General features: G+C 40.1%; 1 protein-coding gene across 1 annotated transcript in view; it reads left to right on the forward strand.

The window, feature by feature from the left end:
- Nucleotides 1-16,880, forward strand: part of DOK6 (docking protein 6) — a 274,647-nt gene extending 257,767 nt beyond the window's left edge. Inside the window, exon 8 of the mRNA XM_019729346.3 lies at nt 15,962-16,880. Coding sequence (XP_019584905.1) covers nt 15,962-16,101 — 140 coding nt within the window. The 3' untranslated portion in view covers nt 16,102-16,880. The remainder of the gene's footprint in view (nt 1-15,961) is intronic.
- Nucleotides 16,881-17,161: the final 281 nt, after the last annotated feature.

Below are 17,161 nucleotides of genomic sequence, written 5' to 3' on the forward strand. Positions count from 1 at the left end.
CTTCTTTGTTGAGCTCCATGTGTTTCTTCATTTTAATGTGTCTCACAATCTAATCCATGTCATTATCTTAGTCTTGGGATAAGAGCCATTCATTTCAGCATGTATTCTTCTCAATGGCTGAAAAGTATGCATGCAATGAAAAAAAAAAAATGTCTGGAGAAATACATTTCATTGGTGCAAATTTTCAAAGCTGCTGCTCATCAAACAAGCAACCACCCCTGGATCCTGGATGTGACACAGAATGTGAGGAGCTCTTTTGCCCTGGGTCTCACTGCAACTTGTCCTAGATCAATTTCCATTCCAGCACATCCAATCCCAGAGGCTAAATGTGATTTCAGGCAATGATCTTAACCACCAGTTAGTCCCTACACGAATCCCCACACTAACACCCCAACTCTTGAGGACCTCAATGAACAAAAAGTATTGTTCTTTGTAGTTTCTGCTACAAAGAAAACTAAATATTGTCTTTTTAAATATGATAAATATATATATGCAGATTTCATGAATCTTTCTAAAGTAATTATTATCAGTAGAGAGCAAAAGGCAGAACACCACGCATAATTTTGCAAGTCACTGATGAAGTTTTCCCAATAATATACCAGTGAATGTCAAGCAAGAATCTGGCTGCCTCTTGCATGGATTTGCCCCACAGGCTGCATAGGTTAACACAAAAAAAATGAAGATTAGGAGGGACATTTGACCTTAAATTTACTATTTTTATATCATTATCTCTTTCCACACAAAGATTGAAAGTAGTGCTAAACCGTAAACTTAAACATACAAATGCAACATATAAACACACCAGAACCTACTGTTATTACGCCAAAAAGACAAATCTTTCATAAACATCAAAAGAACGTAATCATTGGATAATAAACCATTATCATAAATGGTTAATAAACCATTCATTTATTACATTATCACATTTTTGCCAATAGAATCAAGCATCAACCATCCTGTGAAAATTGCACATAATCATTAAATGGTCTAGACTCATGAGAAAAGTCAGTAATTGACAGTTATCAATAGAACAAGTACACCTGATATTCAACTTGCTTCTCAAATCCCATGTTCCCCACACTTCATGTGGGGACCACAGTTCTCTGCTTTCCGTCATGCATTCTAACAGCCAGTACAGGATCTTCTAACATACACATGACTGCATCTTCTTAGTTCAGTTCAACTGTCATGGGGAACAAAAAGAAACTATCTTAACAAAAGAACTCCGATAAGAGATATATTGTCCAGAGAATCATCCTCTGAATGTTAACCAGCACAGCTTGTAAGCTCTTTGCCCTGTAATCTCTTTATTTTCTATCTTTAAAGTACCCTATTGTGGTGGAGCAGTAGTCTCGTAGAGTAATTTTAAGGTGCAGCAAATCTTTGAGAACAATTTTCTATATTCAGAATTAAAACATGCTTCACTGTTTTCAACAAAGGCTCTAACAGGATAAAAGCTTCATTCTAAAACCACAGGAATCATTCATTTTCTCTGCTTTGTGTTTGTCCTAAAATAAATGTTTCTTTCTTCCCTGTGAAAATCAAATGAGCTCTCTGATTTTTCCCCCATTTTATCTTTATGTTGACAGCATGCTATTGTTAAAAAAAAACAAAAAGAAAAAAAATCATCTGAAGAAAAGACTGTCCCCATGAAAAGAATGACAGCAACCAAATCTGCCTTATAATAAATATTTGCAGCATATCTTCTCAGGTGACTGAACTGTCATTCCTGGAAATTAATTTTGATTAATCATTATGAATTGAGTCTCATGAATTTGAATGGTAAGAGGCCTCTTACCTACTGTTCTATTCTCTAGTGAAAACATTGTCCGTATTTATTCTTTCTTTCTCATATATCATGGAGCTATTCAGCTCTCTCCATGAAACTATCCTATTAGTCACTATCATGTAAATTATCTCATTAAGACATGATGTGTATTTCAGATAAGGAAGAATTTTACTGAAACTTAGCAGACTCTTCCTAAATGATGAGTAACTGTAAAATCCAACAAAAATCCAAAGGCACAACCCTTAGCATCGGAATCATTAAACATTACTATTTATTAACATTGTCAAGCAGTTTTAAGGATTTAAGAGTTCACCCATGTGTAAGCCAGCAAGTTAGCTTGCCACAGCTCAATGGGTTTTGGCAAAAGTCATGAGATGCTTGGATCAGAGACAAAGAGTATTTTATGACTCACAGCAGCGTTTATGTTGGTTTCCTGAGCCCCAGATCCTACAGGGAGATGCATAGAGAGTTAGGTGCCACTGGCACATGAAACAACTGGTGTTATAGGAGAGGAACCACACGTTTAGGGAACCTCAGTATTTTATAATGGGCGAAAATCCAGCCTGACAGTTGTTCCAAAGGGAGCCGTTGTCTTTATTATACTGGACACAAACAAATCTTCCCTGCACTCCAGAGGAATACAGTCTCCATCTTCTGATGTTTGCTCTACAGATGTCCTTGGAAAGATAATCCAGAACAAAGACCATCAATGCTTCTGCTCACAAAACGTGCAGAAATGCAAGAGACTCATGGAGGAGTGTCTGCCAACAAACTCTCACTACATAGGTCTTTTGTCCTCTGTTTCTGACTAAGTCCACATCTGTTTAGATCTTTTAAACCTTTTTAAATTGGTACATTTGTTGGGACCAGTGTATAATGAAGCTAAAAGAGTCATTTCCTTATTCTCATATGTATACCTGTAGTGTACATTACATAATCACTTTTAGCTTTATATTATTTAAATTTCCATTTAAAAAAGTGTTGTCCTTTCCCATGAGCCAGGACCAGGCCACATAATTAAATCACTTTGATTCAACAGATAATTACTGACCTTCAAAGATCAGCAAGGCAATCCCCAAGATAGCTGTATTTCTCTGTATGTTCTACTCTGTCTGTGCACAGAAGAGGGAGCTGAATGCATTTTTCATAGTTCTATTCATTAATATTTACTGGGTGCCTGCCATGAGCCTGGCATTTTACAAGGCTCCGAAGATGCAAAAGTAAATAAGCTTCCTCTCCTCAAGTTCGGTTGAAGCTCACAGAGGCGACACCAGGTAAAGAGATAAGCTAGAGGTACGCGTATGCAGGTGGTACTAAGAAAACACCACGGAGTGACTCCTGACGCAGGCTGGGAGGGATAGTGGAAGAATGTGTAAGGCTTCCTAAGTGAATTCTTAGAGCAAAGGGAGAGTTGACGGGCAAATGGGTATGAGGGTGGACATTCCAAGCAGAGGAGAAAACCATGCCACAGGATGGAGAAGTAAGCACAATTCAAATCACAAAGAATCCTTAGGGGAAGCTCCAATACATGTTTACATATATAGACAGGGAAGAGTTTACGGTTAATCATCTGGTTAGAAGGGAACGCTGGAACGTTTGTCTTGAAACCATATTTGCAAGCAAAAATAATGTTTTTCCATAGATTTTTACTGGAGAGGAGTGGAACTGATGGTTTTTGTACATGGGGGTTAACTAAAGAAACCCAAAGTCATACCATTGAGAACCATAACTACTATGCTAGGGAGTTTGCCTTTATCCTAAGAAGGTATTGGGCCGGGGGAGGGGGCGGGGGAGACCACCAGGTGTGCATAATTAATTTGGCAAAGAACAGATTGCAGGAAGACCAGTTGGGTGGCTGTAGTCATAGACCTGATGAGAAATTCAATGTAGGGGTCGTGAGCATGAGAAGAATAAATGGAGTCAAGAGTTTTTCAGGAGGCAGAAACTATAGGACGTGATGACTGATGGCTGGAGGGGAGATGATGGAAAAGCAAGGAGACCAGAATGGCTGCAGTTCTTTGACATGGCTGTCAGGTTGATGGGTGCCATTCACTGAAGTAAGGAGAGGGAAACTGGGTAGGGAAGAACGATGGGCTCAGTTTTGAAACACTGCTTCTCACTAATAGACATCTTTTGGTTTCCTGGTCAGGCTGTCTTATTCTATTGAGGATGCCAAGTTGGAGAGGCACAAAGGTTTTATTCATCTTAAAAGCCTCTCATTCTTGTCTATAGGTGATAGAGGACATTGCAGCTGTCAGATTGCCAGTTGTTGGGCTTGCCCAGTCATGAACCCCAAAGCTGCCTCCACCCTCTATTTTGGGGGGGGGGGGATGATCTTTTTAATTTATCAGAACCTAGTTGTTTAGTAAATTAAACAATATCAAGGTAAATATCAAATAAGCAAATTGAAGGAACTAATCCAACTTATTGGGCTTTCGCCTATCCATAAGTTTAGTTACATTGTGTTACTTAATCTTCACAACACTGGGTAGTTACTAGTATTATTATCACTTTACAGGTAATCAGAAACCTAAGATTTAAGTTACAGAGGCTGCATTCGAACTCAAGTCCACCACGCCCTGAATTGTGTTTTTAACACTTTCTTATATTTCTCTTCAAAAACTCAAAAAGGTATATAGCATTTTGTCATCTCAGTCTTGTTCCTAAACCTGCTGAAATCATTTAAGTCCTTTATATCATAACTCTGCTCAAATTTTAAGTGACATAAAGTCTGTAAGTCTGACAGTATCAGCAGTATTCAGGGTCCATCTCTGGTCCTCCAGGCATTTCTTTCATAAGTGGGAGGAATATATTTCTTACACATCTGAGCTTCTCTCTTTAATTTTCTTTCTAAGAAACACATTTCTGATTTCCTCCAGATTGATGGAAATAGAAGGGCTTATTTGATAGGGCCAAATCATATAACACTACTACCAAATTCCTAGGACCCAGTTCATGTTATACTAGTACCTGATTTTTCAGGTACCTACAAAATGTAATATTTTGTGCTAGACACATTAAATACACCATCTGATCAAATGCTCACATGTTTGGTTCACAAGCTCATTTTATAGGTGACATAAGTGAAGTCTGGAGTGGCTAAGGAACGTGCCATGTTATTGAATGAGTACTAGCCAGAAAGTGAATGAGCCGGTATTGCAACCAACTCTATCTGAGTCTAGAACTGCTAACGTGGGCTACTCACAATGACTTACGACTCAGCTTAGGTTTTGCAAAATGTACACAATTACTTGAAACTATAAAAAGGAAACAGTATTACTGAAAACTTGAATGTATGATAATGGCCAAACAAGCCCATTTCATCTTTGGTGCCACCCACTGGTTTTTCCAATCTCCTTGAAAGACAAAAACGGAGGAAAGGAAACTAAGAGGAAGAGGAAGGGGTGGCTTGTGAAGCAGAGTTCTTTCTCCTTTCTCTTTTCTCAGCGTCCCCCTGCGACCTTCCTTCTATAACTCCATACTCCTAGCATCACAAGAGGCCTGTTCTGTCTCAGTTGCTTCACTCTTCCCCACTAAGAGATGCTTTCATTATCATTTCATTGGATTTATGTATGGAATGAGCTATCTACCAGAAAAATGGCATTTTAAGTCAAAACACGTATAAGTAAAGATCAAAAGTTACAGCTGTTAGATGGTAGTGCTGCCAACCTGAAAGGATACATGTATGCCTCTGACCAAAGCAAAGGAAATGGAAAACGTGCTCACATCAGGCTGACTTGTCTTAAGGAAAAATATACTTTCCTTTACCATTTTTAACAAAAATTAGTTTTCTGATCACTTCAAGCCCACCCACCATCACTGCCATGACTCCTCGGTGAATCCAGGATGAAGCGTTAATGTAAATAGCAGCTGACAAGGCAGCAGCTGGATAGCTCAGTGGTTAGAGCACGAGCTCTGAACAACAGGGTCGCCGGTTCAATTCCCACATGGGCCCGTGAGCTGCGCCTTCCACAGCTAGACTGAAGGACAACGACTGGGAACTGATGGGCCCTGGAGAAACACACTGTCCCCCAATATTCCCCAATAATAATAATAATAATAATAATAATAATAGCAGCAGCTGATAAAAGATGGCAATATCACCCTTTCCTAGTGGTCACCCAGTACTGCCAAGGTCTAGAGGAGTTAAACTCAGGATTTGATTTTTTTCAGACTTCGTGTCAAAATATGACAAATGACCATTTACTTTAACTTCAACTACTTTTGTACTTAGAAAAATCTCCCGATTCAAGATGTTTTCCAGTGTTTTTTGATGCTTATTTTCTCACTTAGTTTGCAAGTTCTCTGTAATTTATTTTCACACACAGTGTAGATAAGAATATAAACTAACACATTTCTCCAAGGAACTAACCAAATTTCCCAGTACCAGAATTGTTGTTTTTAATTTGATTGAATTATACAGACTTATGTGCCGGCGTAGAGGTGTACAGACTTCAGCAGGCATAAACCTTTGCTGTCTTGGACTTAGTTAAGATTTAGAAAAAATGTAATCTTTATATGATTTACCAGTTTATAGTAAGTGAGTGTTATTAATTATATAAACATGAATGGTTTGCATTAAAATAGTCAAGTTCTATAGCAGCCGTGGACATAAAGTGAATTTAGAAACACTGGTGAACTCATTGTGAACGACATAGTCCAAAAACAATTCAGCTACTTTATAGCTTGTAACTTTCTAAGATTTAGCATTCTATTTTAATAAATGATTGTTAAATATAAAAATAAATGATAAAAACTAACATTTCTGACTTTCACATTTATGATATAGAAGTGAAACACCTGAAGGGATAGAAACCCTTTGAAAAAAATAGTGAATTTCCACATTCTCCTTGTCAAGTAATAGGAAATACAAATAATTCAGATTACCCTGTGTTTTCTTGAAACTCAAGAAAACTGTGTGGAATGAAAAGGAAAAAAAAACAAAAATGATGAGGACTGCTTGCAGCTTTGCCTCTAAAATGTGTTTTTGTTGGCAAAACATAGTTAAGATTTAGAATCTCCTGATCGTCGCTCTGAGCCGTGGTAGAGTTAACCTTCTGGGGTCAGTGAAGAGCCACGTATCTTGCTGAGTCCCCACGTCAGCATCTGTGTACCTCAGAGTCACAGCAAAACTGGCACCGAATCCCAAGTTCACGTGCCCGATGCTTCAAAAGGCCCAAATTCAAAACATCTGAGTTTGGAGTAAAGAAAGGTTTATCGATGGAGAAGACGCCAGCCGAGAAGATGGGAGACCTAATAGTCCATCTTGCTCACTAGACTAGGATAAGGGGCTTTTAAGGGGTTAGAGGGAACAGGTAGGCAGAAGTGCTGGTGGGGAAGTTTTAACTGGAGGACCTCAGAACGCGGCCATCGATGGTAAAGGGGCATCAGCCCTGGGTCTTCCTGGGGAGGGGAACCTGGGCTTCTGAAAGGGTTCTGTGTTCACATTCCAGTTATGCCCTAGTCCTTTGGTTCTGTGGGGGTGGGACGAGTGGGACTTTAGTTGAAGCACAGCTGGAGGTCACCTTTCTCTCCTCTGTGCCTGTTTTGGCTGCATGACTTGTGGCGTTGGTCCACTGTCTCTGAAAAGCAGCTCGGTATCTCATTAAACAGCATAGAGCCATGTGAGCTGCTTCTGCAGTTATGAGAGCACCAACCCTGGAAGGCCACCTGATTAAATAAATCAGCAGAAGGGAAACTTCCGGGTACGTTGTTAGTGCTCAATAAATGTCGATGCTCAGTGACATCCTGAGCCAGGCACTCTGCTCCTCGGTGTACGACCATATCTGACCCAAAGTCAGTCATCTGGTGAGCGCTAGGACTGGCCTGAGCATCTCTGCTCCCCATCCCTCCCCTGCCTGGCTGGTTTTCAATGAAATCAGTACAGGCAACATGCCATTGTAAAATGGCAATTACATATTCCAAACAGACTTTCTTTTAGCCTTTTGACGTGCGTACTTAATATGAAAAATAACTGATAAAAATATATCTCAGCCTCCCATGCAGGGAGAGTAGAATAAAAATAATTCGTTAAAAATGGAAACCTAACACAGGGTTAAGATCATGACTTGTATTGCTGCCTGCTGGGTACAATGATCATACAATACCTACCAAGGGTTTCTCAACCTGCCTAGAAAAGTAATTTCGATTTTTTGCAGCAGTTTCTCATACAACCTAAGAAACGTCAACAGAATCCCTCCGTTGTCCTATGCACTTTGACTCTTTTTTCGTGAACCGCAGATCTCGTTCTTTATTTACCTGGATGTTTATAATACTAATAGAGACACACTGCAGTGTCTACTGTCCAGGAAAGGCTGCTAACCAGAACATTGTCTAGGTTTCAGATTTCCAGGTCCTGAAATTACTGCAGTCTATTGATTGTATAGTTCAGAACTTAGACTATTGAATTTCATTATACTAAGAAATACTTGTAGAGCTTTCTCAAGGAGGATGAACTTCTTCAACTGCCCACCACACCTAATTCCTCTGGCCTCATTTTTATCAAGATCAGAACCAGCAGTTATCAGCTCTCCTCCTGGACCTGGAGGAATACTGATTAGTTGGAGAAAATGGAGAAGAATTATAAATAAACCCTAGGAAATGCACATAAACCCAGAGGCATCATTTTATCATTGAAATCGCCTTCCATGAGAAATTGTTCCATCTGGGGCTAAGTTTTATCCATCAGATGTATTATGGTGGAAAAAGGATTGAGAACAGCTACTCTGCAGTCCCCCTAGAATGAGCTGATCCAAATCTGATCCAATCACTCACCTTAAAAATCGTTCAAAAGCTTTCTGTCACCTACTGGAAAAAATATCCAATCTGTTTAGTAGTGCATAACAAACTCTCCATGACGTGTCCCCTGTCCGTATCCCAATCTCATCTGCTACCACTCACCATTTGGATTTTTATATTTCATTATTAGCATCATGAGGGCTTACTCCATAATGGTGAGACACAAAGAGTTTAAAAGCCATGACCATTTGGGCATTGGGGTCTTATGCTAACAAAGGAAATATTTACAAGCATAAGAAGACAAAATTTTGTTTGTGATTATCAGAATGCTTTCACAGATCTCTGAAAAATCAACCTAATTAGAAGAAACCGCTCTAGGCAAACTTCTACAGAGAATGAGATGAAAAATCAAATCGTTATCAAGGGCTAAGCAATTTTTTTGACTCATATCCTCAAACTCATTTCAGAAATCCTCAGACTAAATGTCTGCTTAGCCTTGTATTGACTGTAGAATAAAATTGTGCTGCACTATGTGAAAACCATAGTAAATTTTAAACAATTTTGTTAATGTTCCTCATAATTAGTCTAAGCTTTTTGCAAACTTCCTCCTGTGTAAACTTATGTAATATTCCATACATTTTGCTGTAATATTTCTATTGTAACTTAAATCTCTAAGTACATATTATGTAGGGAAATCTCGTTCTCATGGAAAAGTGTTTCTTTGCATCAGTTTAAATTTTATAGAGAAGAATTATAGCAAGTAAAACTTTCCATTTTCTCCTTAAGACATCATCTTAAGGACAATCCATTCAGTATATGTATTCTTGTTATTGGTTTGTAGGCGATTAATGTGACTTTTCCTCAGATTGTAGTTATGGGACAACTGGACTGGGAGTTCACTACTTCATGACTTAAATAGTCTTTGATTGGTAAAACTATCGACAAATAATATGTCCAGAAATGGAAACAAAGATATATTAATACATATTTCTGTTTTTGTTAACATAGCATAGCATTCAAAATGTTATCACTGAACCCTTGAAAATAGCAATGAAATATTTATAGTTCAAAAACTACATATCTGAATTTTTCATTATATACTATTTCCTCATCCTTCTTATTGATTAACATTAATGAAGTTTCATTTCATGTATGCTCTACTCCCCATATTATGTTTTGACTTAGATTATTTCATTTCAATATTTACCATTTTATTGGCTGCCACAGAGTGCTTATAAACTCCACAATTATTCAAATGAATTCTGATAATAGTGAAGAGTTCCGCTAAGTGTTACAAAGAAATCACAGTTGTAGAAAATTAATATCCCAGTAGGTAATTAGAATACAAGAGAAATTAAATGCAGGTAACAGGAATAAATGAATGCCACATCAACCAGAATACTACATATAACACTATTTTTACTCTAGAGAGTTTATGAAATTAATATTACATGTAATTCTGTATGAATGAAATTAAACCATCTTTAAGGCAAATTAAAATATTTTCATCTACATTGTGTCTGATATTTTTCTGTGTTAGGGTGTTTTTGCTAACCCACCAATCTCTTTATACCTGTAGGCTGGGTACTAATAAAATTTAATAATACGAGTGGATATTTCCCATTCAAGACTTGGACTTCTGGCCTCCAGAACGATGAGAAAATACCCAAGTGGCATTTAAGCCCCCAGCCTGTGGTGCTTTGTTACACGGCCCGAGCTGCCTGAGACAGTTTTAGCTGCTTGAATTGTTTGGTCCTTTGCCAATATACTTCACCACCTTAGAGGCACGTCAATCAAGCTTTTAGGAACTGGGTTGTGAAAACAGTTATTTCTTCTCCTCTGAAGCTATGTGTGTATAAATGTGTACGTACTTTATGATTCCTGAAGTAAGATAGATGTGTAAGCCCTTCTATGAGGAAATGTAGCAATTCATCAGGAGCAGTGCTTTGGCGTCGGTTTCCAGCAGACCTAGGTCTGACTCTGTTCTACCACTTAACAGCTTGGCAAGTCATTAAACACCTGGAGAATTCGATTTTGTTTGTTCCTCGTGTAAAACGAGGGCATATAACCTCGCCTGGTGGAATTGATATGAGGACTTTTAAAAACAACATTTCTAAGGTACTTAGCATAAGGTCTGCATGAATACGCACTCAGTGAACAGTGGTCATTATATCACGGCCTTGCCAAATCACTTTCTTTATGGGTTGAAACCCGTGATCTTTACTCCTCATTGGCTCAAATGGGCTGAACCTGAGCCTCCATAACCCCAAGAAATCTATCCAAGGGTCATGAAGCTACTGGGACCCTGGAATGTGCACAAGAATTTCAGACGCGCCCCCTAGGAGAGCACAGAGATCAAACCAAAGCAGTCTGGTCTGAGCTGTAATTAAAATGAATTGAGTGAAATCAAATACTACAGCTTACAGAAGAGATGCTGACGACGCGTCCTTGGTATGTCTAAGCAAAACTAACATACAGTAGCTTATTACCGAGATACTTTAGACAGCCCAGGTCACTTCTACCCATAGAAATCTTGTGGCCTATGAGTCACTGTAGTGAGAGCCCTTAGAGACCTCAGTTCACACCCCATTTGTTCTTCCATTCCAACCTCCAGCATCCCGGCCTGGTCTGCCCTCTGCCTCCGCATTTCCCCCTGGTGGCCAGAAACCCCTGGTTAACGGGAGGCAGCATCTCCTCTGTGTCTTTCTAGGCCCCTCCCTCATGAAGCAACTGTTTCATTTTTTTTTCTCTGCTTTGATTTTTAAAGTTTTGTTTTATTATTTAAAGGGGCAGCACCTTTCCTCTCCCCCAGATTCTAACGAAGTAATAAAACACATAAATTCAAGTCAAGTCACCTTACTGAGACCATTGTTTCTCACCAATTGATAACCACAAGCTTTATGCTTCAGGATTCTTCTGACTTCCTAGAGAAACAAGTTCCTTTATATTCTATTGTCGTGCGGGGCAGCCTGCGGGGTCTCTGCTCCCACTCCCCACACAAGAACACAGGATATGGTGAGGCCAAAAAGGAACACCCACGGAGCCATAGGTAGGGGAGTCATACCACTATATTCTCTCTGGCGGCACTATACTCTCAGTGGAGGCTGGATCCACACTGTCCGCAAACCGCCATCCACGCTTGCCAGCTCAGCCACCATCTTCTTGCTAGCCCCCGTTCTTCTCTCTCTGCTAGTGTAGCCACAGCAGTTATATTAGTGGCCAATGGCTCACTGGTTACAGCTGACGGCCAACTAGCCACAGCTGATGGCCATCCCATCACAGTTGATGGCCATTTACTACCTGAGCCAGCACCTGTCTATGTGAGGCCGAGAGCCTGGAAACTGCTTTCTGGGGCTCAGTCCCCACATCTATGTAAAGAACACAATAGACGTTGGGAAGCATAGAAAACCAGAGGCGCGCGGAAAGGAACTGAGCAGTGGTGACTGCTGATGGCACCGGCAGCGGCGGGTTTCTAAACTCCTGGGGAAGGACAGGCTCTTAGGAAGGTGCTGTCCTTCTCTGTCTTTTTTCCTAGATGTGATGTGAGCACTGGTCATGCATCCCGATGTGCTTGTTATTTTTCTGCTGCATTTGTGTTCTTCCTAGTTTATTGCTGGTTTGCATCTTTTATGATGCAGCAGGGAAGGTTCTCCTTTACAGCAGGAGTGACGTCACCTTTCTCACCACGTGGTATGCTTGTTTCCAGAATTGGGAGGAGTCATGTTTTTGTTAGAATAATGCAAATGTTTGAAACATCTCTATATCTAATATGTTTCCTTCTTTGTGGAGTAGAACTATATTTCTCAGCTTGGGAAGACAGGGTGAGGGGATCGTATGAAGTGTCATTTCAGAGTACACTTCCAACCGCCAGGTAAATGTGATGTGTTGTTTTCCCAGATTGCCAGTGTTATCTGAATATATGGGTAGGAAGTGTTTTCTATTAAAACAAACATGAGTATACAATGAAGTAGAAAACAAAATGCAAAAAGACTTTTAAGATAGACCAATCGCTGTTAACAAATTTGTTGTCACCTTATCTGCCCTTAGCAGGGGAGCTGAAGCAAAAGTTTAGGAAGCATTTAAATAGAGTCTCTGTTGAGTGGAGTGAACAGGTCTAGTCTATAAAGTTTTTCATTTAAGCCACAAAGTTGATTTCTGTATTTCGTTTTGTTTTCATCAACAGTGCCGAAGGGCATAATTCAAATGAATGTTGAGAAAAAGCTTAATTATTTCTCTCTTTGTTCTCAAACTTATTGTTGTCAAAATCAAACAGTATTTGTTAAGCCTTCATATGTACAGTTCTGATTGAGGTATGTTATTTTTGTGATAAATATTAAATAGCATCACTTGTGAATTGTCTGTAAAGAAGTGGTTGAGGTAAGGAAAATCATAATTTAATTTCCAATTAGACTAGAAATTGTTCTTGGTGGAGATGAAGAAAGCAATGTTGACCCTGAAAGAGAAATAACATTCAAAACCTGTCATGGTGAGGGACAGCACACTGAGACGATGGAGGAAGTATAGACGTTGAACAAAAAGAACGATAAGAATGCGGACCCATTCTGTAGAGAAAGAAGGGAGGAAACTAACATTTATTGTGTACCTACCGTCCCAGGTGTCTTCCTATATGCGTCTCATTTCATCTTCAAAACACTTCAGGAAAATCTGTTCTCTCCATGCAGGAAAATGAAGCACAAAGAGGGACGGTAGCTCTGGAAAGAACTCAAGTCAGTATGCTTCAGAATTGCATGGTGGTGCTGGTGGTGGTGTTTGCACACACTGTAGAGCGAACTGACATGTACAATTCTATAACTGGCTCTTCTAAGCTTCGTTAGTGTCCTGCTCTGACCCTGCATCGCATAGACTGTGTGGACTCTTCATTTCATATTTATTGGTTCCTATCCTTGTCTGATGGTCATTCCCAAAGCAGCTTGTGCACCCTGTAAAGTCAGGGATCATACTTTCCATTACTCTGTCTCCACTGTGGAGTTTTAATTGTTTTAGCAGATGTTTGGCAAATATTAGTTGCACGATTCACCTTTGACACCCAAGAGTCTAGGGTAAAAATACTGTGTGCACAGGCAAAGACTCTTCTGAGTTTGCAACTTAATCCTTAGCTTTTAGCCCGCAAGTAACACGAATTAAAGGCGTGCTTCAGCATTGCTCTCTTCCAGATAACTTCTTGATTTAAAAAAATAAATAAAAGGACAAAACCAAGGCCAGGATCGTGGCCTTAATATTAGAATTTCCACCTGATTTATGCTTATAAATGCCAGTATCTCCACTTAAAGGAACTCTGAGTTATCATCTAGCAAGTCAATGGTAAATTAAACAGGCAAAATTGTTAAAAATTTTATGTGATTTTTCCCATGTCCAATTAGTGTATCACAACCTTGTCATATAAACATCAGGTCAAAATGCCACCTTCTTAGGCAGGTTTGCACTGACCACCCCATATAGATGACCCTGCTGGAGTCTGTGGTGACAGCCGATCTCTTACTATGGTAATAGCACTTAACATGTATGAATTCAACTTATATACATTGATTTCATACTCAAAAGAACCGTGTAATACCATTAATGTCATCCAGAATCTGCAAATAAGGAAACTGAGAAACCCAGAGACGAAGTAAGTATCTCAAGGTTAGTTACACCTATTACATAGCAGGGGAGGCATATGGTGTTTGAACTCCTGAGTTCCCACGCCTAACCTCCCCTCTGACTTCTTCAGTCTTCTGCCTATTCCCAGATTTTAAGAGAATTTAGTGGACAATTGAAAGAGCTGTGGCCTGTTACATAACCAATAAAGATTTGCAAAGGAAGGGTAACAGCCGCACACATTGCCGCCCTCAGGTCTGAAGGAGCAAATCAGGATCAGGGGCCTTGGGAGAGAGAGAGAAAGGAGCAGAAAGGTCTGGAAGCTCAGGAGGAGGCTGGGTGGCAGGACCACAGGAGGGCAGAGGGCACGAGGAGGAAGTGCCCACATCTTTCTGCTCCCTGATCTGCGTGTTGAATCTCAATCAGCAAGAGAACCAAGCCAACAGTGAATCAAAAATGATTTTCAGTTAGAAAACAAGATTTTTGCTCTCATGATTTTTTAACATTAAGGGGTTCTGCTAGTTTAATTAGCTTTTGATTACCCAATTTATTTGCATTTCCTCCCTGAATCCCGAGTTTCAGACATTGCAAGGATATGTTCCAAGTCACCAAGCACTCCTGACAATGAAATGGCTTTAAGCGTGCAACCTTGCAAAGGACAGCACCACCAGAGGGCCTGGCGAGATGTCCAGTGTTTCTGTGTAACAGATTGTCTTCCCAGGGGTCTTCACCACAGAGACCAGGAAAAATACCAATCAAGCTCAATACAGCTCTTCCTTTGGGTTGAATACACACTCTGAAAGGGCAGAGCTCACAGGATCTGTTTTTCTTCTTTCCCCACTAAGCTCATCTATTAGATAATTATCATTCTCAACTATGAAGAATTATTAATTACTGGTTAATAAGAAGCATGGGGAGAAAGTTCACCGGAAGCCTTAGAATGCACACTTTCTCCCTACAGTTTTAGCATTCTGACAAGATTTTCAGTAATCACTTCTGGTTTTATGTGTGTTGGACCAATTTCTCATCCCAGGGGTTTGGTAATTCCCTTGTGTTGACAATATTTCTCCCTTTGGCCATCCCACTGAACCACATGGAGAAGACTGGGTGTGATCACCAGTTTCCATGTGACCTCAAAAAAAAAAAGGACTCTAAATGAGAAACTGTTTGATATAAATTGTTTAATATAAACAGTATAAAATATCCTTAAAAAGCATTGGTAGAATTTTCTTAAAATATATCTTGTCAGATTTAACATTTGGGCTATTTTAGTAAGTATAAAGGTCCACATGTGGGTTAACTAGATCATGAAGTGGGTTCAGTTACTTACAGATCTGCTAGGATAACCCAAGGCCTCGAACGCTCTCCTTGTGAAAGCCTTTCCTGATAATTGATGGTTCGGATAAAGTGTGGCTTGCCTACTTGAAAAGGTTTTGAGAAAGCGTGTAATTTGCTTTTGTGGGCTGACAGTGGTAGAAAAGAAAAGAAAGAAACTTAGAGGCTCTTTATCAGAAACAAGATCTTTTTGAAAAGCTTGTCTGCTTTTGTTTCCAAAGCTGAACGACAGTAGAAGTTTGAGTTCCTTAGAGAATTTACCTAGCTCTCTGGCATCCAGACTTTTTGACATGACACCTCTGAGGAAAAGATTAAGCCCAGAAGGAAACATTTTTAACTCAGCAAGGAATAAGGCTCCAGGTTTCTCCATTTTTACCTACTCACTTGGAGCTCAAATACAGAAGCTAGGAGGGCTTCTTGTTTGTTTGTTGTTTCAATATGTCCTTTTGCTTTTCTGAATCTGATTCTTAGTAGAGCTCTCCTTCCTGCCTATCTCTCCAGGTCACGGGTTTGGTTCCGCGAAGATGTCACGTGCACAGACCTTTCCCAGCTATGCCTCGGAGCAGAGTGAAGAGACTCAGCAATCTTTGTCCCGGTCCAGCAGCTATGGATTCAGCTACAGCTCCAGCCTCATTCAATGACACACAGAGAGCCACTGCTGACCAGAGAGACAGTCTGTCCTGGACCTGCTAGTAGGGTCATTGCACCCTCTGCCTCCTAGAAGACCGATTGCAGTAAAAGTTGAAATGGGTCGGGTCTCGCCCCAATCCCAGTGGAAGGTTAAAAACTGGAGTTCTGCTTCCTTGATTCCGTGGCTAAGTCCTTTACTTATTGAGTTTCTTGGGGGGAAATCTATGTTTTACAAAAATAGAATCCAAATCGTATGAGCAGTCATTTAAATAACATTCTTTCGGTCCGATGGTAGCAGTAGCCGGGGCACTGTGACAGGTGCCCACATGGGGCATAACCCCTGGGTGGTGGGCATAACCCCTGTGCTCATGGCTCAGGCCTCTGGCTGATGGCAGGGTCGGTCCTAGACAGAAGGTGATCCACCACAAGCTGTGTGCCTGGAAGGCTTTGGCAGGATCAAATGTAGTAAGCTCCACAAATGGCATCGTAAAGCTCCATATAAATAACCCAGTGGAAATGAAAGGAACGCGATATTTAGAACACACTATTAGGCAGGGCCATGTAGCTCTACGTGTGTGTGTGTGTGTGTGTGTGTGTGTGTGTGTGTGTACACAAATATAGATATGGATATTGCTATATCCATCTATATTTAACGCATAAATCAAATGTGTGCTGAGGGTGACAGGATATGCTCACTTAAATTGTCAAAACTGTAATTTGGTGCATTAAAATTAAGATTGTTATGTTGAATAGCTATTTTTAAAATAGTGCTGTAAAAAAAAAAAAAAAAGCTTCTTATTAGCAAAAGTATTTATATAGTCAATTCTGCTCCTGTGACAAGAGTGAGAATGTGAGAAAGGGGTACACTTGGGAAGCAGAAGAACTGGTCTAACTGTCCCACGCCTCACTGACACCTCACCTCTCTGTCTTTCTGGTTAGTGTGCCCTTGTGTTGATAATGTTTCTCCCTTTGGCCACGCCCCTGAGCTACATGGGGAAGAACGGGTGTGCTCACCAGACGGCTTCCATTTAATCCCGAGAAAAAGAAGGCTCTAAGACAGTTCAGATAAAC

This window comes from Rhinolophus sinicus, chromosome 4, assembly GCF_057876585.1.
Source record: "Rhinolophus sinicus isolate RSI-liver-muscle chromosome 4, RSI-T2T, whole genome shotgun sequence".
Classification (NCBI taxonomy): Eukaryota; Metazoa; Chordata; class Mammalia; order Chiroptera; family Rhinolophidae; genus Rhinolophus; species Rhinolophus sinicus.